Source organism: Zingiber officinale, chromosome 6B (assembly GCF_018446385.1).
Source record: "Zingiber officinale cultivar Zhangliang chromosome 6B, Zo_v1.1, whole genome shotgun sequence".
In the NCBI taxonomy this organism is placed as follows: domain Eukaryota; kingdom Viridiplantae; phylum Streptophyta; class Magnoliopsida; order Zingiberales; family Zingiberaceae; genus Zingiber; species Zingiber officinale.
In genome coordinates, this window is record NC_055996.1 from 77,131,684 (window position 1) to 77,156,576 (window position 24,893).

General features: G+C 41.8%; 2 protein-coding genes and 1 pseudogene across 2 annotated transcripts; 2 read left to right on the top strand and 1 right to left on the bottom strand.

Annotated features, from left to right (window-relative positions):
- Positions 1–7,708: 7,708 nt before the first annotated feature.
- LOC121991138 lies at positions 7,709–9,242 on the top strand. The gene is made up of 2 exons (XM_042545159.1): positions 7,709–7,724; positions 8,493–9,242. The coding sequence occupies exons 1-2, from the start codon at positions 7,709–7,711 to the stop codon at positions 9,209–9,211; spliced, it is 735 nt and encodes a 244-aa protein (XP_042401093.1). The 3' UTR covers positions 9,212–9,242.
- Positions 9,243–9,897: 655 nt separating this feature from the next.
- LOC121990317 (aquaporin TIP1-1-like) lies at positions 9,898–11,127 on the bottom strand. The gene is made up of 2 exons (XM_042544472.1): positions 10,915–11,127; positions 9,898–10,834 (listed from the first exon to the last, which is right to left on the bottom strand). Exons 1-2 carry the CDS (start codon positions 11,045–11,047, stop codon positions 10,221–10,223), a joined length of 747 nt encoding a protein of 248 aa, XP_042400406.1. The 5' UTR covers positions 11,048–11,127; the 3' UTR covers positions 9,898–10,220.
- A 10,168-nt stretch (positions 11,128–21,295) lies between these two features.
- Positions 21,296–23,387, top strand: LOC121991139 (annotated as a pseudogene).
- The last annotated feature ends 1,506 nt before the right edge of the window (positions 23,388–24,893 follow it).

The following is a 24,893-nucleotide window of genomic DNA, read 5'->3' on the forward strand; positions in this document are numbered from 1 at the left end:
CGAGTCTGTAAATCTTGACCTGTTATTCTTGGTTTGCATATCCTGACCTATATGCTTTAGTCCTCGTTGTTGGTGCAACCTTAGGTCAAGGTTGACCTGGTTGACCCGACTCGAGGTATATTTTGATGTTTGACAAGAATAGAGAAGTTGTACTTTGATGTTTGACAAGAATAGGAACTTGGGAGTGTGGGTGCAACCTTTGGTCAAGGTTGACCTGGTTGACCCGACTTGAGTTGACCTGATTCGGGAAAAGTCCAAGTATGGAGACTTGGCACGGAAAAGTCCAAGTATGGAGACTTGGCACGGAAAAGTCCAAGTATGGAGACTTGGCACGAAAAAGTCCAAGCAGGGAGCTTGGCACGGGAAAAGTCCAAGTATGGAGACTTGGCACGGGAGAAGTCCAAGCTCCCTGGAACGGGAGAAGTCCAAGCAGGGAGCTTGGCACGGGAGAAGTCCAAGTATGGAAGCTTGGCATGCGAAGTCGGAGAGGGCTCGGCAGCTCGTTCTCCGGACTAGGTCAGAGAGGGCTCGGGAGCTCGTTCTCTGGACCGGACGTGGAAGTCAGAGAGGGCTCGGTAGCTCGTTCTCTGGACTGGATGAAGTCAGAGAGGGCTCGGTAGCTCGTTCTCTGGACTGGATGGAGTCAGAGAGGGCTCGGGAGCTCGTTCTCTAGACCGGACGAAGTCGGAGAGGGCTCGGTAGCTCGTTCTCCGGACTAGGTCAGAGAGGGCTCGGTAGCTCGTTCTCAAGACCAGGAAGACCTTAGGATTTAGGGATGAGAAGCTCTAAATCCACATGGGCATTGGATCGGTCAGCAGACCGATCCAGTGATACTCAGGTTTATCTGATCGGTCTGGTTACCGATCAGTAACCAAACAGAGGTCACTGTGAGTTATCTGATCGGTCTGTAGACCGATCAGGAAGCCTACTGATCGGTCCATAGACCGATCAGGAAGCGATCAGAAACGAGAACAAGTATGGGGATCGGTCTAGGGACCGATCAGCCTAGGGCCTGATCGGTCCACAGACTGATCAGGAGACTCCCAGACCGATCAGGTTGGAGCCTGATCGGTCCAGGCTTAGCCGTTGCGACACAACGGCTAGATTTCTGTGTTGCTCTTTGTCTTCTTCGCAGGTGCAGGATATAAGGCTGCTACAGGAGAAGAAATGTATTGCTCTCGAAACTGTTCTTCTTGTTCCTCACTCTTGCGATCTGAGCTTTGCTGAGCTCTGTGTTTCTGAAGCTTCGTGTGAGCTTCCCTCGACTGGTTTGCTGATCAGTTGCTGCTGGCATCGTGAAGTTGTTGCTTCATCGAACTCCAGTCGACAAGAAGGCAAGCAAAGTGTTGTTACATTCATATTCTTCTTGTTTTCTTGCACTATCTTGTACTCCTTTATTGTTGTTGCAAAAGAGTTTGTGGCGAGATTTCTCCACCCAGAAGGAGTTGTTGTTAGCCGGTTTTCCAGGGTCTCATCCACCGACGGATTGATAGGCTTCGTCCACCTTACGGACACGCCGAGGAGTAGGAGTATCATCTCCGAACCTCGTTACATCATCGTGTTTGAGGTTTGATCTTCTCCACTTTCGTTTCTACATTGTATTTCCGCTGCGCTAACCTAAATTGTAGGAAGAAACGATAATTTGAGGTCGGCTATTCACACCCCCTCTCTAGCCGCTATCCGAAGGTCCTAACAAGTGGTATCAGAGCAAGGTTGCTCTTCGACGGATTAACACCCGGGGAGCACAAGCTAGAGAATGGATCGACTTGGAGAAGACATCACGATTCCACCCTTCTACGATCGCGACGACTTCGCGTATTGGAAGGTAAGAATGAAGTATTTTCTTATGACTAACCTAGTAAATTGGAATTGTGTACAAGTAGGTTTTATTCCTCTGGTGGATAAAGAAGGAGAACCTCTTGAGAAGAAGAAGTGGACGAAGGAACAAGTCCACCGATCCATGATCAACGACGAGGTAACGAAAATCTTTGAATTTTCATTACCTAATGATGTCTTGCGTAAGATAGGTGGATACAACGATGCCAAGGAGTTGTGGAACAACTTGGCTAAGTTCCATGAGGAGAGCTCCAATTCAAGTCATGAAGAGGAGTCAAGTGAGCCAAGTAGCTCACATCATGGAGGTATGGAATTAGAAGTTGAGGGCTACTCAACATCTAAGGAAGAAGAGGAGGAGAGTTCTTCTTCAAGAATGGAGCAAGAAGAAGAAGCCTCTATCTCCGGAAGGGATGAAGGAGAGAGCTTATATCCATCCTCAACCCTAGGTAACTCAAGCAACTTAATTTCAAATAAATTACATATAATGTGCTTTGAGTGTAGGGAATATGAGCATTATAAAAGTAAATGTCCAAAGAGGATTAGGACGACTCCACCGGCACCAAAAGTCAAGGAAGCCGGAGTCCCGGTACGCAAGGGCAAGGAGCACGTGGTGTGCTTCCAATGCAAGCAAAGGGGACATTATAGGAGTCAATGTCCAAGGGGGAGGCAACCTTACAAGGACAAGAGACCAAGCACATCTATGGGGGGAGCTAATGCAAACCCTAAGGTATCTTTTAAGGCACATTCTTGCAATTCTACTAAGACACATGCTAGTAGCCTTATTGCAATTGTCAATAATGATAAGCATAATAAACATAGAAACCAATACATGTGCTTAGGTGCCAAACATGTTAGTCTAGATAAGGACGATACTAGAAATACCAATCCTAGAATTAACTCATCTAAGGTTAAGGAAAACCTAGGTAGGAATCCCAAAACAACTAGACATATGCCTAGGAATACTTCAAAGAAAAATGGAAAATTAAAGCTTGAGGTATTAGAGAAGGAAAATCAAGTCTTAAGGTCAAGACTTGACACTTTAGAAAAGGCTCTTAAGAATTTGGAAAAGCCAACTCTAGGGTCTAAGGGTCAAAAATCAAAGCCCAAGGACATGAGAGGTTTGGATCACAAACCTAAGTCTCAAGTGGTCAAGCCCACTTATCATAATGTTCCATTCGATTATGGAACAAGATCTAGGGCTAGGAAGACCATCACCAAGGTCACAAGGGGAGTCACCCCTAGAGTTGATCTTAATGAGTCCCAAATGACCAAGGCTTTAAAGCCTAGGAGGGTCATTAGGAGGGTTGCTAGGGAAGTCATCCCTAGTGAATATTTAGTGAACCCAATGAGCTCAAATAGGTATTGGGTTCCTAGGAGCGTGATTTCATCACGCTAGATGGTTTAGGGTGTGCCCATCTTATTTGGATAGGTAGTTAACCTAATCATGACAAAAGGTGGCATTTTAGGAAGTTTCAAGGTATAACCAAGCCTTGAAAATGAAATTAAAAATTATTCCTAAGGTAATTAGGATGTGCCAACCACATTTGAGGAGTTTTTTTTTTGGGTCAATCTAATTGGCACATAGTGATTTAAAAATCTTTAGTATATGATTTTAGATCTATTACACTTAGGAATATAAAATTTATGGCAAAATGATCAAAATTATCAAAAATGGCAACTAAGGCTAGAATTAGGTATTTTCTATACCTTTATATGTTATTTGCCATATGCCATGTCATGACATCATATTTAATTTACTATCATTTGAAATGTCATGATAATTCTTAGGTTAGTTATATGTCATGCCTTATTTAAGTTTCATACTTTATGTCATGACATCATGACATTGGCATATGTTTCCACTTATGATATTATTTTATGCCATGTCATCATCTCTTGCATGTATGATCAATTAAATTGATTTAAGGATAAAAACACAATTTGATATGGAGATCAAATTGTTGTTTAGAAAATGCATGAGAACTTAGCTTAAGATGACCTAAATCCATATCTCACATCAAAATTGACTTGGATGTGTTTGATACACCTTAGATGTGTGTGAGATATTAGGATTATGAGTTAGGATCAAGGTGCATAGTTCTTGTACCTAGATGAGCCTAATTCGTAATTGAGGATCATAGGGAAAGCTTGTGTACAAGTCATGTACATTTAGCCCTAAGATTGTGGTCCTAAATTGAATGGTTTAAAATCATTTCAAAATTGATTTGAAAAACCTTGATGAAGTTTTTCTAGTGATAGCATTCATCATTGAGCAAGTTGATACAAAGATGGATTAATCTTGAACTATTTCAAAGTCTTTCGAACTTTGTATCAAGATTTAAAAATGGAAGTTATTTTCATAGAAAACTATTTTTCCATGATAATATATGTTATGAGGAATGTATCCTCAAAATTTTACAATTTTTGGAATTTTCTGTGATTTTTTAGGAGTTTCTGAATTTCGGGAGAAAAATCAGAAATTCCTATCAGAGCTTTGTGGACCGATCAGAGGGGATGCTGATCGGTCCAGGGAGGTCTGGATCGGTCACTGGACCGATCCAGGGAAGTGTGGATCGGTCTGGTGACCGATCCAATAAAGGGCTGAGCGTGCCAAAATGCTGATTTTCGACTGATTGTCTGAAATTTCAGCTGGAAGTTGGTATTTTAGATTTCTAAAGGATTGAAATTCTCCAAGACATTGTTGGTGCAATGGTCAAGGGGGAGTTGACCTTTAGGGGGAGTTTACCTATTGGTCAAGCAGGAGTTGACTTTTAGGGGGAGTTTTTACTCGTCAAGATGAGTGATATGGGATGGTCACTATGTTGATTGTTGTATTTAGTATCAAGGGGGAAATTAAGGGTTTCAATGAAAGGTATGTGACTTTCATTAGGAAGAAACTCTTGACCTTGATTCACTCTTTTTGATGTGTGTCAAAAAGGGGGAGAATGTTTAGAAAATGTTCAAGGAAGAACATTGGAGTTTGGGGAGAATGTTCAAGGAAGAACATTGATTGGAGAACTATTGGAAAACCTAAGTTAGGTTATCGGGTTAATCTAACTTGATTATGATTTTTGTCAAACATCAAAAAGGGGGAGATTGTTGGTGCAACCTTAGGTCAAGGTTGACCTGGTTGACCTGACTCGAGTTGACCTGACTCGAGGTATATTTTGATGTTTGACAAGAATAGAGAAGTTGTACTTTGATGTTTGACAAGAATAGGAACTTGGGAGTGTGGGTGCAACCTTTGGTCAAGGTTGACCTGGTTGACCCGACTTGAGTTGACCTGATTCGGGAAAAGTCCAAGTATGGAGACTTGGCACGGAAAAATCCAAGTATGGAGACTTGGCACGGAAAAGTCCAAGTATGGAGACTTGGCACGGAAAATTCCAAGCAGGGAGCTTGGCACGAGAAAAGTCCAAGTATGGAGACTTGGCACGGAGAAGTCCAAGTATGGAGACTTGGCACGGAAAAGTCCAAGTATGGAGACTTGGCACGGGAGAAGTCCAAGCAGGGAGCTTGGCACGGGAGAAGTCCAAGTATGGAAGCTTGGCATGCGAAGTTGGAGAGGGCTCGGCAGCTCGTTCTCCGGACTAGGTCAGAGAGGGCTCGGGAGCTCGTTCTCTGGACCGGACGTGGAAGTCAGAGAGGGCTCGGTAGCTCGTTCTCTGGACTGGATGAAGTCAGAGAGGGCTCGGTAGCTCGTTCTCTGGACTGGATGGAGTCAGAGAGGGCTCGGGAGTTCGTTCTCTAGACCGGACGAAGTCGGAGAGGGCTCGGTAGCTCGTTCTCCGGACTATGTCAGAGAGGGCTCGGGAGCTCGTTCTCTGGACCGGACGAAGTCGAAGAGGGCTCGGTAGCTCGTTCTCCGGACTAGGTCAGAGAGGGCTCGGGAGCTCGTTCTCTGGACCAGACGGAGTTGGAGAGGGCTCGGTAGCTCGTTCTCCGGACTAGGTCAGAGAGGGCTCGGTAGCTCGTTCTCTGGACCGGATGAGGAAGTCGGAGAGGGCTCGGTAGCTCGTTCTCCGGACTAGGTCAGAGAGGGCTCGGTAGCTCATTCTCAAGACCAGGAAGACCTTAGGATTTAGGGATGAGAAGCTCTAAATCCACATGGGCATTGGATCGGTCAGCAGACCGATCCAGTGATACTCAGGTTTATCTGATCGGTCTGGTGACCGATCAGTAACCAAACAGAGGTCACTATGAGTTATCTGATCGGTCTGTAGACCGATTAGGAAGCCTACTGATCGGTCCACAGACCGATCAGGAAGCGATCAGAAACGAGAAAAAGTATGGGGATCGGTCTGGGAATCGATCAGCCTAGGGCCTGATCGGTCCACAGACCGATCAGGAGACTCCCAGACCGATCAGGTTGGAGCCTGATCGGTTCAGGCCTTGCCGTTGCGACACAACGGCTAGATTTCTGTGTTGCTCTTTGTCTTCTTCGCAGGTGCAGGATATAAGGCTGCTACAGGAGAAGAAATGTATTGCTCTCGAAACTGTTCTTCTTGTTCCTTACTCTTGCGATCTGAGCTTTGCTGAGCTCTGTGTTTCTGAAGCTTCGTGTGAGCTTCCCTCGGCTGGTTTGCTGATCAGTTGCTGCTGGCATCGTGAAGTTGTTGCTTCATCGAACTCCAGTCGACAAGAAGGCAAGCAAAGTGTTGTTACATTCATATTCTTCTTGTTTTCTTGCACTATCTTGTACTCCTTTATTGCTGTTGTAAAAGAGTTTGTGGCGAGGTTTCTCCACCCAGAAGGAGTTGTTGTTAGCCGGTTTTCCGGGGTCTCATCCACCGACGGATTGATAGGCTTCGTCCACCTTACGGACACGCCGAGGAGTAGGAGTATCATCTCCGAACCTCGTTACATCATCGTGTTTGAGGTTTGATCTTCTCCACTTTCGTTTCTACATTGTATTTCCGCTGCGCTAACCTAAATTGTAGGAAGAAACGATAATTTGAGGTCGGCTATTCACACCCCCTCTCTCTAGCCGCTATCCGAAGGTCCTAACACTCGTATCCCGACCCGCAAGTCCGTAATTCCTGACTTGTCATCCTTGATTTGCATATCCCGACCTGTACGCTTTAGTCCTTGTATCTCCTGTGTCGCGAGTCTATAAATCCTGACCTGTCATCCTTGGTTTGCTTATCTTGACCTGTACGCTTTAGTCCTCGTATCTCCTGTGTCGCGAGTTTGTAAATCCTGACCTGTAGGTCTTACCTTCCGAGTTCCTACTTGACATGTAGGCTTAACTCCGGAATGCCACTTGTGTTCGACTAGGACCATCCTGTAACCTGGCCCTTTGAACCCTACGTACGTCGGACTTTTGACCTCCACGTAGGCTGGACTTTTGACCATCACGTGAGCTTGACTTCTGACCGCCACATGAGTTTGACTTTTGACCGCCCCGTGGGCTTGACTTCTGACCGCCTCTTGGGCTTGACTTCCGATCGCCCTGTGGGCTTGACTTCTGACCGCCCCGTGGGCTTGACTTCCGACCACGTCCGCTATCCGACTCCACTATCATGCGTCGTATTAGGGCGGCTAGGTCTCGACAGGCAGGAGATGGGTTCCAGCCAACCCCCACCTTGGCTCAGGATGATACGCAAGACAGTTGACGCTCAATATGGAGCAGTAGGATGTCGAGGGAGATTGCATAGTTGGTCTGAACGGAGAAAGATATGTTGTTACACAGTCACCGCATAGAAGAACCACGGAGGTCGACATAGTAGAGGAGTCTTGGCCGAACGGCTATTCCGCTCGGCCAAGCAGCGGGACTTGGCCATGGACGGAGCGGAGTCCCGGTCGAGCGACTACCCCGCTCGGCCAAGCAATGAGACCACTGTAATATCTCTCAACATCCTTTTGGGAGATAATGACGCTGACACAAGGTACGGTTGACAGGAGGATCGTACATGCCCTGTTAAGGTATGGTGTCAGAGGTACTTTGCTGACAAGGTCTTTTCATGGGACACATGGGAGAGCATGCCCATGCCTCGAGAAGCGCGCACATTGCCCACCAGGGCTCTATAAAAAGGAGGATCCATCACCGGCGGAGGTACGTGTTATTCTTGAGTTCTACTGTTGCTACTGTTGTTTCGGTTTTCTCCACATTCTGGTGACTGATTTGAGTGTTGGAGGGCTAACATCGGGGACTCCTTCCTTAGCTTGGTACTTACGCCGTTTGTTTTGTAGAACGGAGTGAAGTCAACGTCAGGTCAGCGAAGCTGCTACCTTCTAACTTTTCAACTTCACATTTTTCGACAGGATTAAATATAAAGATTAAAGATGAATAAATAAATAGTAAATTATAACTAATTAATATTAATATTAAAATAAATATAAGTATGTTAGTAAACAGGTGTTAATATAATAAAATTTGACATGATATTTGAAAGGGTGATTTATTGTTTAAGCCAAGAGTAGGCTAATTTTAGCCGACTGATTTATATTTTATAATTTTAATAAAATTATTTTATATTATTATAGTTTTGATTAGATATGTGCTATATTTATCATAATTAAAATATGGGCACCTTTTTTCTTTGGCCTTTATTTTTTATATATTCGACGTTTTGCTACTTCCGTCGCCACGGAAACCAGCTCGCATGGACGCGACCTCCGGTGGCGGCGCGGCTACTTTCCTCTGGCATAATCAGGTATCTCTCAATTCGACTCGTTTAATTCCTATCCTCAAGCAAGAGTTTTCGACTCTCAATGGTTGGCCCGGCAGGACGACGACCGCGGAGCCAAAGTGAACGCGGGGGCGGGAGAGGAACTGGAACTGAAGCGGGGGGAGCTACTCCGCGCCATCCTCGAGCTGGAGTCCGCCCACGCCGCCGCACAAGAGGATTTACGTAAAATGGAGGCTCGGTCGCTCAGCCTCACCGGCCTCCTCGAGTCCGCCATCCAGGAGCGCGACGAGGCCCGCCGCGCCCTCCTGCTCCTCCATCATCAGGTCGACTGCCTGCACCCACCGCCCGTCTCCTCCTTCCTTACCGTCGACGCAGCGGTTACCGATGACATCGACGAACGCGAGAGCAGCAATCCGGCACTGGCGGAATTGGAGGCCGCAGCAGCGAAGAGGGGCCTGCCGGAGAAGGGGCGTCTGGTGGAGGCGGTAATAGAGGCGGGGCCGCTGCTGCAGATGCTACTCCTCACGGGTTCGCTGCCGCAGTGGCGCCACCCACCGCCGGACCTCCACGGGGTCGAGATCCCGCGCGTCGTCGCTATCGCTCCGAGTTCGAACCCAGAGGCGTCGAAGCTGCCATCACCGTCTCCAGCCTCATTCCAGCATTCCCCGCCGTCGTCTTCGTCGCTGCGGGGCGGCAACGACAAATTCCGAAACTTCGCCTTTTCTTTCAACAACTCAGCATGATCAAAATCCCCGTTCTCTTCTTAATTTCTCAGTGTCCGTTCCCTACAATTCCTAACTTAATTCTACGTAATTCACCAAAAAATACTACAAAATAATAAATCCTCACGCGCAATTGTTGAAGCCTGTAGTTTAGTAGTATATATTTATCATTTCATTCACTGTCACTTTCTTAGCATGATTAAGCGTGTTCCGCACCGGGAAACAGCTGAATTATGCAGCTATAATGCAAAAAATAATTCTTGTTCAACTGTTGACTAATAGCTGCTTCGATTAATTCAGAGTCGAAAACCACCAGCAATTTTGGCAAAATTTTCCTACGTGCCTCTGTTCTGAATAGCAAACCATCAACTTCATTGGAACGATAGTCACAACTCACAAGTGAACGAAGTCACGACATGAAGGAAAACAACGTGAAATGCGTTGGAAATGGATTCTTCTTCTTCTCTTCCAATGTGCAAATAGTTGTTTGCACGTATTAAGCAAAGAGACAGCTTTAAGGTTAGGTGAGAGATCACTGAGGAGGTTTCAGGGACTAGAAACCTTTTCGCAAGCCTCCAAGACTCCTAGTAGCCATAATTGACTTGGAATCACAATCACGACATCCTACCTAAGTAGTGTATGAAACTCGGGTTCGAATGAAAAGTCATGCTTCAGAATGTTAAAAATGTTCAAGTGAAGACACAATGTTTCAAATGAAGAGAATCTAGCCGTTCTAAGATTGTGAATTTGAGATACGTATCTCCATAAAAGAAAGAAACAATGCTGCTTGTTCAAAGACGACCCAAAAAGCATTGTCAATGTTCGACACAAATTGCATTCTAACTAGTCTTCTCTATCTCAAGAGCAGTTGTTCTGTAGACACATGAAAGACAGAAAGAGATCCCCACATTTTGAGGGTAAACAGGGATGAACTTGTCAAATCAGCAGAGAGTTAATTAACTTAATAAAGACAGAAGAGCAGTAGCTTTCGGTGGTTTATAAATGGAACAAGAACTGTCGATGCGGTACCTCAGTAATCGGCAGGGGAGATCGGCTGGTAGGTGTGGGGCGTGAAGAAGTACTGGTAGAAGAACCCGGCGAGGCCTCCGCCGATGAGCGGCCCCTCCCAGCGCACCCAGTGGTCCTTCCACGCCCACCTCACAAGCGCCGGCCCGAATGCCAGAGCCGGGTTCATCGCCGCGCCGTCGAAGGCCCCGCCGGCCAGAATGTTCGCGCCCATCAACAACCCTACCGCGAGAGGCGCGGTGCCGCCCCATTTCGCGTCCGACGTGGCGTAAACTGTGTACACTAGACCAAAGGTGGTCAGCGCCGCCTCCAGCACCCGCGCTCGCCTCGCGAACACGCCGGCGGCGAGGGCGGTGGTCGCCGAGTCCAGGCTGCCGGTGGAGTAGTCGAGGACGGCGCAGGCCGCGGCGGAGCCGAGGAGCTGCCCGATCCAGTAGAGGGCGGCGCGGGGGAGCGTGATGTGGCCTCCGATTAACGCGCCGAATGTCACCGCCGGGTTCACGTGGCCGCCGGAGACGTTGGAGGCCGCCGAGACGGCTGCGGAGAGGGAAAAGGCGTGCGCTAGGGACGTGGCGACGAGGCCCTCCGGGGTCGCGACCGAGCCGCCCGTCAGCTTCTCTGCGGCCTCCGGTGGGAAAAATGAGCGAACAGAAGGTGTGCATCAGGAAGGGGGAGAGGATGAGGGAGATGGTGCGTACCGAAGGCGATGAAGGAGCCGCAGCTGGCGAAGACAAAGATGAAGGTGGAGAAGAACTCGGCAAGCGCGGCCTTGAGGGCTTCTGGGCGAGTCGCCTCAGCTGGTGTTCCGATGGCTATTCGAGGGATCGACATTCTATCTCCTCTACTTCTTTACAGACTGACTACTGAGACTCCAAAATTAGGTGTTGAGACCTGAGAACTCCTCCCTTTCTTTCTACGACTTCTTTTTCCCAATCATAGGTAATATGAGCTGTAGGGTGCTTGGATGCTTGCATCGAAGGTCGTAGAGTCGATGATCGTCAGTTGTATACGGACGTAAAATTTCGGTCTACTGTGCTTAAATTCCACTCGATCCTCAATCACCCCTCCCGCCCAGCTTAACCGTGATTTACCTCCTCTGAACATCTGTGGGGTCGGACCCAAGGGGCCGCTAAGGTGGCGGTTCCACCTTTTGCATCATAGGTAATATGTTATTTTGAAAATTACTAAATTATGTATGAGATCAATTTTATCCTCCGGCTTTTTTCTCATGGCTGAAAGAAAAATCCAAATCATGTTCATTTTTTTTCACGACGTGTGTTCGAACCAACACCAACGGTCGACAATGGTGTAACTTCTTCGTAAAAAAGAAGAACAAGAAAACCTAAACCTAAACACCATGCCATTTCTAATACCGACGTGTTTCCTAAGATCTGCAGCACAATGCAACAACAACGACCCTCCCCTCCTGACCATCGAAGTCTTAATCGGCGAAACACAACCTTCATCCCGGTCAACTCCAACTGCAATGGTCGGGCGAGACTTAGATATGTTCTTATTTAGGTCAGCGCTCAAATCTTCCTGTAGGATGAAGCATTCTTAAAATTGAAGTTTCACTCTTTGGTTTGGCATAAATCAGTATTTTGATAGCTCTAAAATTCCGGACACTGTTCCAAATTCAAATGGATGTATCTGCGGATGAATTGATCATCATTTATATCATCCTCAGCATCTATAATTGAAAATAATAATGTCAGTACAAAACTGACAAATCTTAATAAAATCGATTTATTTTAATTCATACATATGCATAGAACAAATACACAGAATAACTAAATAAATAAGAAAAATACTTTTTCTTTATTTGAAGAGCTCCAGTTGACTAACACATTGGACCAGTCGATTGGATAACTAGATCCAAAGTCCCCTGCCCTCATTAGAACTAAACTATTTGGGATGTTTAGTTGTTATTGTTTAACCTAAGTCCATTTAAGTACAAACCTGATTTATTGATCAAATTAATATTTATTTGCCCATTGAACAATTTGATCCAATTTTGATCAAATCTAGCATATTAGGACAAATCTGGAAACGTCCAGTCCAATTAAATTCAATACAATCTGATTGAATCAAAATGATCTAGTTAAACAAACCAATAGATTGAGGTCTAAAAGGACTAACTTGATTTAGTTCAACTAATTAGGGATTTAAACCAAACCTTGCTCTAACTGGACCAAACTAGTCTGGTTAAATCAATCAATAGTTTGAACTAGACTAGGTCTCAATGACCCAATTATTCAAGTCCATGATCAATTAATTAAAATATAAAAAAATAAAATTTAATTTCTAATTTAATTAAACCGTGAATTAATTAAACTATTTTCTAATTAATTACAACATGCATTAATTAAAATTTTACACTAATGATGTTGGTATTAATTTCAGAACGTGCATGAGTTTCAAAAGTTTTTTTTTATGCATTAATAAACTTTAGTCTGATGCATTAATAATAAACTTAATGGAAATCAAAATTTTTTTTTGTCAAACATATGTACGAAACTTAATGCTTCTGTTTTTGTTTGCTATCGCCCACGCCATTTTTCTCTTCTTCGTTGCCATCACCCACGCCGCCATCACCTCCGACCCCCCTCGCCCGTCGGTTATAATAGGAGGATTGACCTTCTAATCATCCACCGGTCAGAAATGGAGACAAACTTTGTGGTTATCATATGTTGCGCTCGGGGTTCAGTGATGGTTGCAGATCGCAATTGTGCCCAACGACGGACCCGACAATGGTGGAATCCGATAGAGCAAATTCCGTTGACGATTCCTGCAGCGATGAACAGATGCATACTATTTGAACAGATCTACTGCATATCCTGCACAGATCCTTTTATAGTAACATGATCTATAAGCATAAGATATCTTATGCTTTCACAGCAACTTGATCAGATAGCAAGCAGAAAAATTTATCATGCATTCAATGTTTGCTCTGATATCATTGTTGATCTAAATACATGAAATACAGAAATTCGAAATCTGTAAAACTAACAGTGATCTTCTGTAGTAGATCTTGATCTTCGCTTGTCGTCGGAAGAATGATCACGAACGAATCAGAAAACTCTTCAAGATTCCACAAACAAAATCCCAAGCTTTTTCTTGTGTTTTTCCTTCACTCGTATGATGAACTCCTCTCTCTATGAATTCCATGGACGGACTTATATAAGAGAAGAAGGTAAACTTTTTACCTTCCAAGTTTTTCACCTTCCTCTGTAACCTCTAATTGCACATAATGGAAGAAAGAGGAAGAGAAATGGACAATTAATCAATACCCATTCTTCTATCAACATGTACAGTCAATAGACACGTCCAACACATTTATCCTCATATTTTTTATTTATCTAGAATTTTCTAACATAATTTTACTGCATTTGCCTCTAGTGACCTTGACGATAATATTCAACCCTAGCTATTACCATCATTAAGGACTAGGACCACACCTTTGCCTTCAAAACCGAGTGGGCTTCCCTTTATTGTCAGGCATTCCTTGGTTTACAGATCAACTCATTCAAGGAGAAGATCTTGTTGGGCCACAAGCATGGCTAGCAAGATCTTGAACGTCAAATTGGATTGCTTAATGGCTTGTAGATATGAGTGAGGAGAATATATTCCATTATAGAAGGGAAGGAAATAGGATGTTTGAAACCCTACCAAAAGAAGTTTTAAGGAGAAACACTTGAAAAATTAGTTTTGATGACCAATAAATTAATAAGGATAAGATGACTATTTTATGAATAAATTGTTGTAAATCAATTTTTCAAGTGAATGAGAAATTAATATCTAATGAAGGGTTGATCTAATATAATAGGACGAAAGTTTGACTCGCACACGAGTTGAATTTATGGATGAGATTACATGAACACTAACTCGAATATGCAGAATTATTGAGATGAATAAAATTATAATTAATTTCGGTGATTAATTAATTGATTGATTAAGAGATTAATCGTGATTGTGATTAATCAATTGAATTAATTAATGATAATTGAAAAGGATTAAGTGAAAATACACATCCATGCCTTTCCAAATCTTGGAAGAAACCTTTCACCTCTTGCGAGTAGCCCTTCATCCCTATAAAAAGAACTCATTCCTTTGATTCAAATAACTCAAAACTTAAGTTGTGAATTCTCCTCCTGAATTTTCTTTTCTCTCTCATTTCTTAAGAGTTTCAAAGTTTTGAAACTTCGACAGGGCTAACAAATTGGAGTGTTCCTATTTCAAGACGTAAGTTATTATATCTTGGGAGATGATTGCCGATAAACCGTAAGCATCTAAGTGGGGTAATATATCGTCTTAAGGAAAGAAGGTCTAACCTTCACCTTGACCTTAATACTCTTATCCTTAGGGATAAGTTTATCCAATGGGGGTGTGTCGATATCCGAAGGGATAAATAGACGAATGACGAGATTAAGTTAGTAAAGATGAAATCGAGAAGGGTACGTCTATTACACGGAAGGTGTCTCAATGACCGAAAGGATGTGTCGAGAGTATAAATGGGACAAGGTCCATGTCGTCATACCGAGCTCCATCAGTTCGATTCATCAACTCATCGTCAAAATGACTAACTAGGCCCAACTGTTGGATCAACACTATAAATCCATCTCCATATAAAAATTCCAACAATCTTAAGACGATATTCGCGGTCATGGCGACTGATCCTGTCCGATAATCGAGGCGATGGAAGCTGGGGATGTGGCGCTCCGATTGACCGTGTACTGACTCCTCGTAACCTTGCAACCACAACTATGTCAGTGCTGAGTCAGGGAAGGGGTCTCCGACGATGACCCTCCGACGCTCAAGTCAGTCACCGACGATGTGTGGGAGCAAAGCAAAGTAATGAACAGTAGCAGAACAGCAGATTATCACATACCTCCGTTGAAGCTTGGACCCCCCCCCTTATATAGGGCTCCTGTAGCACGCGTGCACGCTTCCCAATGCACGCACGCTTTGTTGGTGCAATCATGCCCCGGAAGTTTCAATGTGTTGACAATTATTTAAGTTTAGGTTAATACATTTGATCTAACATGCATTGTGAGTTTGCAGGAGAAGTCCTTGTAGGTTGGAAGACCGGATGTAAGGCAAGAGAAGTCCAAGAAGGTCGAGGACTAGATTCTTGGCAGAAGAAGTCCTTGCAGGTTAGAAAACCAGATGTAAGGCAAGAGAAGTCCAAGAAGGTTGAGGACCAAATTCTTGGCAAGAGAAGTCCTTGCAGGTCAGAAGGCTGGATGCAAGGCAAGAAAGTCCAGGGGAACAAGTATTCATCTGACACGAGGTATTTATTAAAAGAAATGTGTATTAATTCACTTGTTATTACCTCCAATCGATTAGTAAATTGATTGAGACGCACGACTATAAGACATAATGCTTCTGAATCGATCAGCTGATCGATTGGAGTAAACCAATTGATCGGTCGATCGATTGGTGAAGTTTCTGCGCGAAGCACAGATTGCTTCTAGATCGATCAGCCGATCGATTGGAGCAAACCAATCGATCGACCGATTGATTGGTGAAGTTTCTATACAAAGCACAGAACGCTCCTGAATCGATCAGTCGATTGATTGGAGGTATCCAATCGTTCTGCGATTCTGCGCTGAAGCATCACACGTCTGAATCGATTCATTGATCAATTGATAAATTCAATCGATTGAGAGTAATGTCCCAATCGATTGAGGTTCGAACCAAACAATCTACACCGTTGATCTTGACGTGATGGTGCTCAACGGATACTTTTGAATCGATTGGAATACAAACCCAATCGATTCACGACGACGATCATGTGAGAAACGACTAGTTTTGAAGACGTTTAAAAAGCTGGAAGAGAAAAACAAAACAGACACCGAAGAAGATACACTGTTCTATTTCTCTAAAGTGCTCAATCTCTCAAGTGCTCAAGATCTCTCAAGTGTTTAAGCTCTAGCTCTCATTCTCGTCACTTTTTCAAGTTTCAACTTGCAAAGAAGAAGCGATTCCAAGTTTGTAATCATCCTCCTCTTCTTTCTTGTAGTGGTTGTGATCTTTTTACTTTAGAGAGGGAGAGTTGTAAATCTTGTAAGGTTTCTCCACCTTCGGTGAAATTCCGAGAAGGAGAAGTTTGATAGTGGAAGAGTGACGGTGGTGTGGATCCTTGGACTAGTCACCTCCTTGAGGAGGTGGATACCAAGTAAATACAAGAGTTAGCATTGCTTTTAAGTTTTCGCTGCGCAAAATCAAGTCAATCAAGAAAACGAAGTGAGCCATTCACCCCCCTGTAGCTCAACCGATCCCAACAAGTGGTATCAGAGCATCGGTTTGGTTTTGAGGATTCATCGCCAAGAAAGCACAAGTTGAGAGTTACAAGATGTCATTGAAAGAGGGACATAGTACTTCACGACCACCGTTCTATGAAGGTAGCAACTTTGTTTACTGGAAGAGTCGCATGGAGCACTATCTCATGACCGAAATTGATATGTGGTTCTCAATTATGGAGGGATTCATTGCGCCAACCAAAAATAGAAAAATGCTTGAATCATCAAGGTGGACTGTTGAACAAAAAATGAAGGCTCAAGCAAATGCTAAAGCGATTGTGACTCTTCAGTGTGGATTAAGTTTGGAACAACTCAACAAGGTTGGACCTTTTAAGAGTGCCAAGGATTTATGAGATAAGCTCATTGAGCTAAATGAAGGCACCAAGGATTCAAGAATTGCAAAGAGAGATCTCTTAATAAATCAACTTCAGAATTTCACAATGAAGGATGGAGAAATGGTAAGTTCACTACATGGGAGATTCAAGGAACTCTTAAATGGCCTCCATTCAGTTGGAGAGAGTGTGGAGAACCGGGATCTCATAAGGTATGCCTTAAAATCTTTTCCAAGAAATTCATTATGATCATCCATGGTGGATTCCTATAAGGTTTCAAGGGATTTATCAATAGTAAAATTGGATGAATTATTTTGTGAACTTGAATTGCATGAGCAAGCTGACACAAGCCACAAAGAGAAAGGTATAGCCTTGGTTGCAGGTGAAAAGAACAAAAAGAAGCACAAGGAAAAGAAGAAGGAGAAGGAGTCATCTTCAGAATCTGAGCAAGACAGTGATAGTGATAGTGATGAAGAGTTATCATCAAGTGAAATGACAAATTTTGTTCGAAGAATGATGAGACATTCAAGGAAGTTTGACAAGAAAGATGTTAAGAAGATCTTCAATGATGACAAGAGAAAAGGTAAGTCTCTTGTGGATTCTAAGATTAAGACTAATATAATTTGCTATGAATGCAAGAAAAAGGGGCACTATAAAACGGGGTGTCCAAAATTGAAGAAGCAAGAAGAAAAGATCAAGAAAAAGAAGAAGGCTTTGAAAGCCACATGGGACGACTCATCTTCAAGCTCATTGGAAGAAGATGAAAGGAAGAACTCAAAGCACATGACCCTCATGGCCTTAAGCCATGTTGAAGATAGTGAAAATGAAGATAGTCATGGGGAGGATGTGGAATCTTCAAGTGAATCATCATCTAGTGATGATGAGGTAATCTCTCCCAAGCTTGATAAGATGTATGCCACCATTGCATGCTTAACTAATGCACTATCAAAATCAAAAGGTAAGGTTAAAATATTGTAAAATGAATTTAAATCACTTAAGAATGAAATTGTGCCATGTGAAATTTGCATGCTTCATGAAAATGACACAAATGAAGTTGATGATCTTAAAATGGAAAATGCATCTTTGAAATTGCAAGTTGATGATCTTAGAGGTGTTTTAGAAAAGTTTACTTCAAGCTCAAAATATTTGGACATGATTCTAGGAGCTCAAAGGGGGGTGTATAACAAAGCGGGATTAGGTTTTAAATCACATAAGGAAATTAACTTCATGTCTCTAATTAGTAGAAATCGTGCTTCAAGGGTTAAGTTTGTTCAAGATTGGGTACCCAAGCAATTTGTTGTTGATGCTACCGGACCCAAAGTTTGGGTACCAAAACATTTGGTTCACCATGTTTAAACAGGCATGCGTTAAGGGGGAGCATCCAACAACATGATTCATAGATAGTAGATGCTCTAAGCACATGACGGGGGACTCTTCAAAATTCTCATCATTTAGACACAAAAATAAAGGTACTGTTTCTTTTGGTAATAGTGGTGAATTAAAAGTTATGGGAATAGGAGATATTAGAATTTTTAAAAAATTTGTGATAAAAAATGTGTTACTAGTGAAAGGCATGGTCTTTAATCTTTTAAGTGTTAGTCAACTATGTGATTCGGGTTATGGAGTTGAGTTCAACTCATCTCAATTCTTAATCAAGCATAGTGAACTAAACACCATCATACTCATAGGCCATAGAAGAGAAAATATCTATCAAGTTGAATTATTTGGTGCTACTAATGTGTTTGCTAAGTGTCTCATGTCTAAAGAGGAGGAGACTTGGCTTTGGCATCGGAGACTTGCTCACACCAACATGAAGAATATCAAAAGACTTTCGAAGAAAGAGTTGGTGCAAGGATTGCCAAAGTTGAAGTTTCAAAAAGACAAAATGTGTGATGTATGTCAAATGGGTAAGCAAACCAAAGCTATCCATAAAGATAAAAATGTTGTAAGTACCTCAAATGCCTTGGAGCTTATTCACATGGATTTGTTTGATAGTAGTAGATATATCTCTTTAAATGATAGTAGATATTGCTTTGTGATTGTGGATGATTACACTAGATATACATGGGTGTTCTTCTTAAAATATAAGGATCAAACTCTAGATACCTTGATTGTTTTTGTAATAGGGTAGAAAATGAAAAGAATCATAAGATAAACAAAATAAGAAGTGATCATGAAGGTGAATTTGAAAATGATAGATTCGCAAGTTTTTGTATGGAAAAAGGTTATAAATATGAATTTTCCACCCCTAGGACTCCTCAACAAAATGGAGTTGTTGAGAGGAAAAATAGAGTTTTGCAAGAGGCCGCTAGGAGCATGTTATATGAATATTCACTTCATAGTTTCCTATGGGCCGAAGCAATTAATATGACTTGCTATGTACAAAATCGAACTTTAATACATAGGTTTCTAGGAAAAACACCTCATGAGTTGTGGTTTGGTAAACCACCTACAATTAAGCATCTTAGAGTTTTTGGATGTAAGGTTCATATTCTAAACACCAAAGATCATTTGGAAAAATTTTCTGCTAAGGCGGATGAGGGCATTCTTGTAGGTTACTCAAGTCATAGCAAGGCGTATCGAATTTACAACAAAAGATCTAAATTAGTTGAAGAATCATTAAATGTTGTATTTGAAGAAAATCCTCCTTTAAACCCTATAAGAGCAAAAGGTGAAGAATTACAATTTGAGTTAGAGAAACTAACACTAAATGAAGAAAATGATCAAGGAGAAGAAAACCAAGAGAGTGATGGTGAGAAAATTGAAACTTTGACAATTGAGCCCGAAATTATAACAAATCAAGAATCAAGACCTACTAGGATTCATGTAAATCATCCCTTAGATCAAGTAGTAGGAGACATCACTCAAAGAGTGAGAACTCGATCTTACTTTAGAAATGAAGGAAGTCAAGTAGCCCTAATATCTCAAATAGAGCCAAAAACCATTGATGATGCCTTGTTTGGTCCGGATTGGATTTTAGCAATGCAAGATGAACTATCTCAATTTGAGAGAAGTCAAGTTTGGGATTTAGTTCCTAGGCCTACCAACAAATCAATTATTGATACAAAATGAGTTTTTAGAAATAAACTTAATGATAAGGGAATGATTGTGAGAAACAAAGCTAGATTAGTTGCTAGGGGTTTCAATCAAGTAGAAGGGCTAGATTATGATGAAACTGTTGGTACAATCAACCTCTAGGGTTTCGATGTTTGACAATATAACTAAGGGTTAACCCAAACAGGACTTGATGTTTGGGAGAGAGAAGTTTAGTCAGGACTAGATGACTAGCAAAGGTAAGTCCTAACCAAAGGTTATGCACACTACAACAAAAACCCTCATAGACATCGGTGCAACAACAACAGTTTTAAGCAAAAACTGATGTCTTTGAGTATTTTACACCGGTTTTTCTAAAAACCGGTGTCTATGAGCGCAGATTTTCGCTCATAGACATCGGTTTTTTAGCCGATGTCTATGAGCGTCCTTTTTTTTTGTTAATAGACACCGATTTTAACAGCGGTTTTTTAAAACCCGATGTCTATGAACCAAAATAAAATAATATAATTTTTCCACCAATACTTAGCCAAAATTTACAACACTTCACTCTTCCCTCCAAACCTAAACCTATATCGCGCTGTCCACCGTATACCGTCGCGACGCCAACACCACTTTCCTCCTCGCCTCATCTCCCTCTTCCCCTTCCTAGATCTACATAAGATGGCATCTTTTTCGTGGACGGAGGAGGATGTGCTACGGTGCTGCGGTAGCAAGCGTTTTGACAAGGAGCTCGCCTCCACCTCTCCGTTTTCCGACCTCCACCATGCAATCCAGTCCGCCCACAGGATCTGGTTCAATAAGGTCGCACTTTTGACCTCTTCTTCTACCTCTTTCTCTTTTCCAGTGTTTCTTTTTTATTCTTCCTTCCAACCTCACCACCTTTCTTCTTCCATAATTCTATCTTTATATTTGCTTTTGTTTTCTTTAATCTGAATCTCTTATTTCTGCCCCGTTGTTGTTTTGGTGCTCGATCATCTGGTAAATCTCATTTCTTTTTTCCTTTAATCCATTTATCAAAGGTATACTTTCCGATCTGAAATTTGTCTTCCATCGTATTGTTGTTTTGTTTTCGATCCTTAGGTTTTATCTCTTTTTTTTTTCTCGATTTTAACTTATGCGGCTGCTTTGATTTGATTTGGTGAAGAAAAAGTGAAGTTTTCTACTGAGATTTGATGGGTTCTCTGTCTATGATGGAGCGAGAGTTGATTTCGTCTTGAGTTTGATGGTATTTGTTTAGCGTTTAGTCTGGCGATTGTTGAGTTGCTTTTCTTTTTGTATCTGGAAGACGAGATCGATTATTTCTCATCTAGTGGCGATGCTACTTATTTTGAGACATTTAATGATGTCTTTAACCGTGTGTTTGATGTCTGCTGTGTAGAACACCTAAGGAAATGGTGAAGGTTGTTGCTGTCTTGGGTAACAGTGAGGGTGTTAAGGGCATAATTTACTTCGTCCAGGAATGAGATGGTGAGAAATCTCTTGAAATACTACTTGTGGAATGCTAAATTCCTTTCAGATCTAGGGTTTCAACTTCAACCATTTTGATTTTTTTGTGAATTTGTGATCCGATCTGATTTTGGGATGTAAATCTCTGTGATAGGTCCAACCACCGTCACCGGATCCATCACTGGCCTCAAGCCTGGGCTTCATGGCTTCCATGTGCATGCTCTTGGAGACACCACCAATGGATGCATGTCAACTGGTAAAATTATTTACCTTTTCCTTCATGGCGATCTACTGAGTTGCAAGTTTCTGATTGAAAGGATTAAATTACTGATTATGTACTCATGCTCTTGTATACTGCAGGGCCTCATTTTAATCCTGCTGGAAAGGAACATGGTGCTCCTGAAGATGAAAACTGACATGCTGGTGATCTAGGCAATGCCACTGCTAGCGAGGATGGTAAGTTGCTTTATCATCAGCTCATGATGTTACTTTTGTTATCTATTTTTACCCATATTTACTATAACACTTTTTCTCGTAACAAAAAAAAAAAAAATCAAACTATGGCTTGATCAACATTTTTTACTGCTTCTCAGGATACTGATTGGTTGCAAGTTCAATGGTACTATTCCTATTGAACTAGGCAATCTATCCCAGCTCCAGACCTTGTTAGGATGTAATTTCCACTGTCTTACTATTTTTGCTAGCTGAGGAACAGGAGTCTAATGATTCAAACCTGTGTCATAGATCATTAAATGCAAACCATTTTACTAGTAGAATACCTGCATCCCTGGGTACGCTTGCCGACCTTGTATGGCTAGACCTGGCAAACAATCACCTCAGTTTTCCATGCATGATCAAAAAAAAACTTACGCGGTGAAGAATTAACGATGATGAAATATGTTCTTATCAGACACTTGAACAAGAATCATCTCTCAGGTCCAATTCCACTGAGCCTTTTCAGCTCTAGCATGAATGTTAAACATATGTAAGATATATCAGCTCTATTGCCACCTGAAGCTTCCTTGTAATAGGCTCTCTGCATACTAACTTGTTGTTTGCATTCAGACTGCTTGACAGTCTGGGGTTATTCCAGAATCAATTGGACTTCTTCAGAAACTCGAAGTTTTGTGAGTGCCTGCTATTAATTTTCAGAATTTGACTTCGTTGTCAGTGGTTTATCAGGCAAAAGAGAACTCTTTTTGAAGTTCTTGAGAAGCTGAAAGCCGGTAAAACCAGAAAGTTCATACCTAAATTGGAGCACTCTTTCGACGTGCATGGTATCCGGAATAGATGAATTACTGTAACTCTGTGATCCATTGTGGTTTTCGCAGAGTTGATGATTCTCAGCTTCATCTCCTTGCTGTTGATGTTTAGTCAGGACCAGATCACGAAAATCTGCGTGCCAAAGGCAGTTGCAGATTCCATGCTGCCATGTCGCCCTGATGCATTGTCAACTGGCAGAAATAAAAGGCGGCTGCTCGCGCTGGTGCTGACGGAGTCACACCTGAAGTGCAGGATTTTAGCAGCTGGTGGTTCAGTGGTTGAATGCCCCCCAGTGAGTAGTGCACAACAACTTCCAATTCTCTGATTGTTTGGTTGAAAATAATCTATTGTAAACAAAATCTAAGAAGCTTTCACTAAAATGTTCAATTGCGATCACTTGTAGGAAAAGGAGCAACTGATTACTGCCACAGGCTTGTACCAGTTGCACATTCTGATCTTCTTTTTGGCTGTGTTTCATGTGGTAAATAGTGCTCTTATAATGGTCCTTGGAAGAGCAAAGGTGAATCAGCAGTGACAGAGTAGTGGATTACATTATGTATCATTCTGAATAATTCCATAGCATTGCCTGAGGATGATTTAGTTTAGCTGTTGCAGTATCCACTTTGCATTGATAATCTTCTCTTGGGTAGATACACAGATGGAAGGACTGGGAAAAGGATACGACATCAGCTGAGTATGCCTTCACGACTGGTATATATATGTTCACTATTCTTTGTTGTATTGTTGCAAGTCCATAAGTCATCATTCCATCAGACTTTGCCATCAACGCTAACAATTTCCATTTTACATGCATGAGTTTGCTGTTACGAGATCACAAAACTAGATAATTATTTTGGCAGGTCGATTGCTTGAACAAGCATCCTACTACTATTTGCTTTCCATCCCACCAATGTTACGCAAATATGGTTTTCATCTTGTTTTGTCTGGAAACCGTTACTACATTTCTGATCAGGTACTCGATTGCATGTCAAATTTATCTTCATATTGAAACTTGTGTCTAAGATATTTAAAGCATGTTCAAAATTTTATGTGCTAATTGTAAAACATTCATTCTGTAAAATGTAGAGACAACATGCGATTCGAGCTTACAGGAATGCACTCTTCGTTTACAGAGAAAATGGTTGGAGTTATATATCTAATCATGTTCACTACAATGTTGGAAGGTTCTCTATGCTTTGTTTGTATATTTGTGCATTTATCTTTGATGCTTTTGACCTTATCTCCTTCCATTTACTTACATGGTATTCTTTTATTGGAGTTCTTGATTTGGCTATCAAGCATATGCTGGAGGTTTTGGCTTGCAGTCATCTGTCCCTAGCCACACAAAATGCATTCCTTAATGAATTTTCCCATGTTGTCCAGGTACTTCTATAGATTCTTCCTAATGATATTTTTGTTTAGTAGTTCGTAAATCTTAAAATCTTGCTATACCTTGATTCATCAGAGCATGGGAATGAAATTTGAGGTTTACAATCTTCGACTACCTGTTATCAATATGGCCTCACTCAAAGTATTTTATTAAGATTTTCGAACTTACGCATCACCTTCAGATTTAAGTTAGTTGCTTGATTTTCATTGTCTTTGAAGGACTATGGTTATTATATATTTTCCTGATTTCTTGTCATGGTTATTCCTTATCCTGTCTCCTTTATGTACTTTCTTTTGCTTTAGATGCTAGAACAAAAAGCAAACTAATGCTTTGATTGAGGTTATGAAAATTCATAATTTTTTGTGCTCCAGAGACAAATTAATTCTTAGCGATGGATTTGGGTTCAATTCCATCAATAAGAAAAATGAAAAACAGTACTAGACATGATTTTGTTTAAAAATTCATGCGGGCTATGAAGAATGCTCCTAAACAAGGAGACAACAACGTTAAACAAACATGTTAACAACATTTAACATCAAAATAGTGTTGTAAATACAGAAATTGATTTTCCTCATTATTATTCTTCTTCTCTGAACTTGGGATAAAAGCTACTGAGGTTCCTACACAATTGGGAGACTTTGCAAAACCAAAGTAACTAATTTATTAGGTTGAAATGATAGATAGATGAGTGATCTCAGTCTTGGCATGACTAACATTTTTTTTTTTATGTTCGAAACCTTTCATTTTGTTTTGTATGGTTCTCTCTAAGAGCATGGACCTAGTTATCTTTTGACAGCTGAATATGATTCTTTTACTTCATTTGTAACTGCAAATTCAACTTTCTGATAACTAATTCATTCTGTAAAGTTGATTTTTGGTCTTGGTTTACT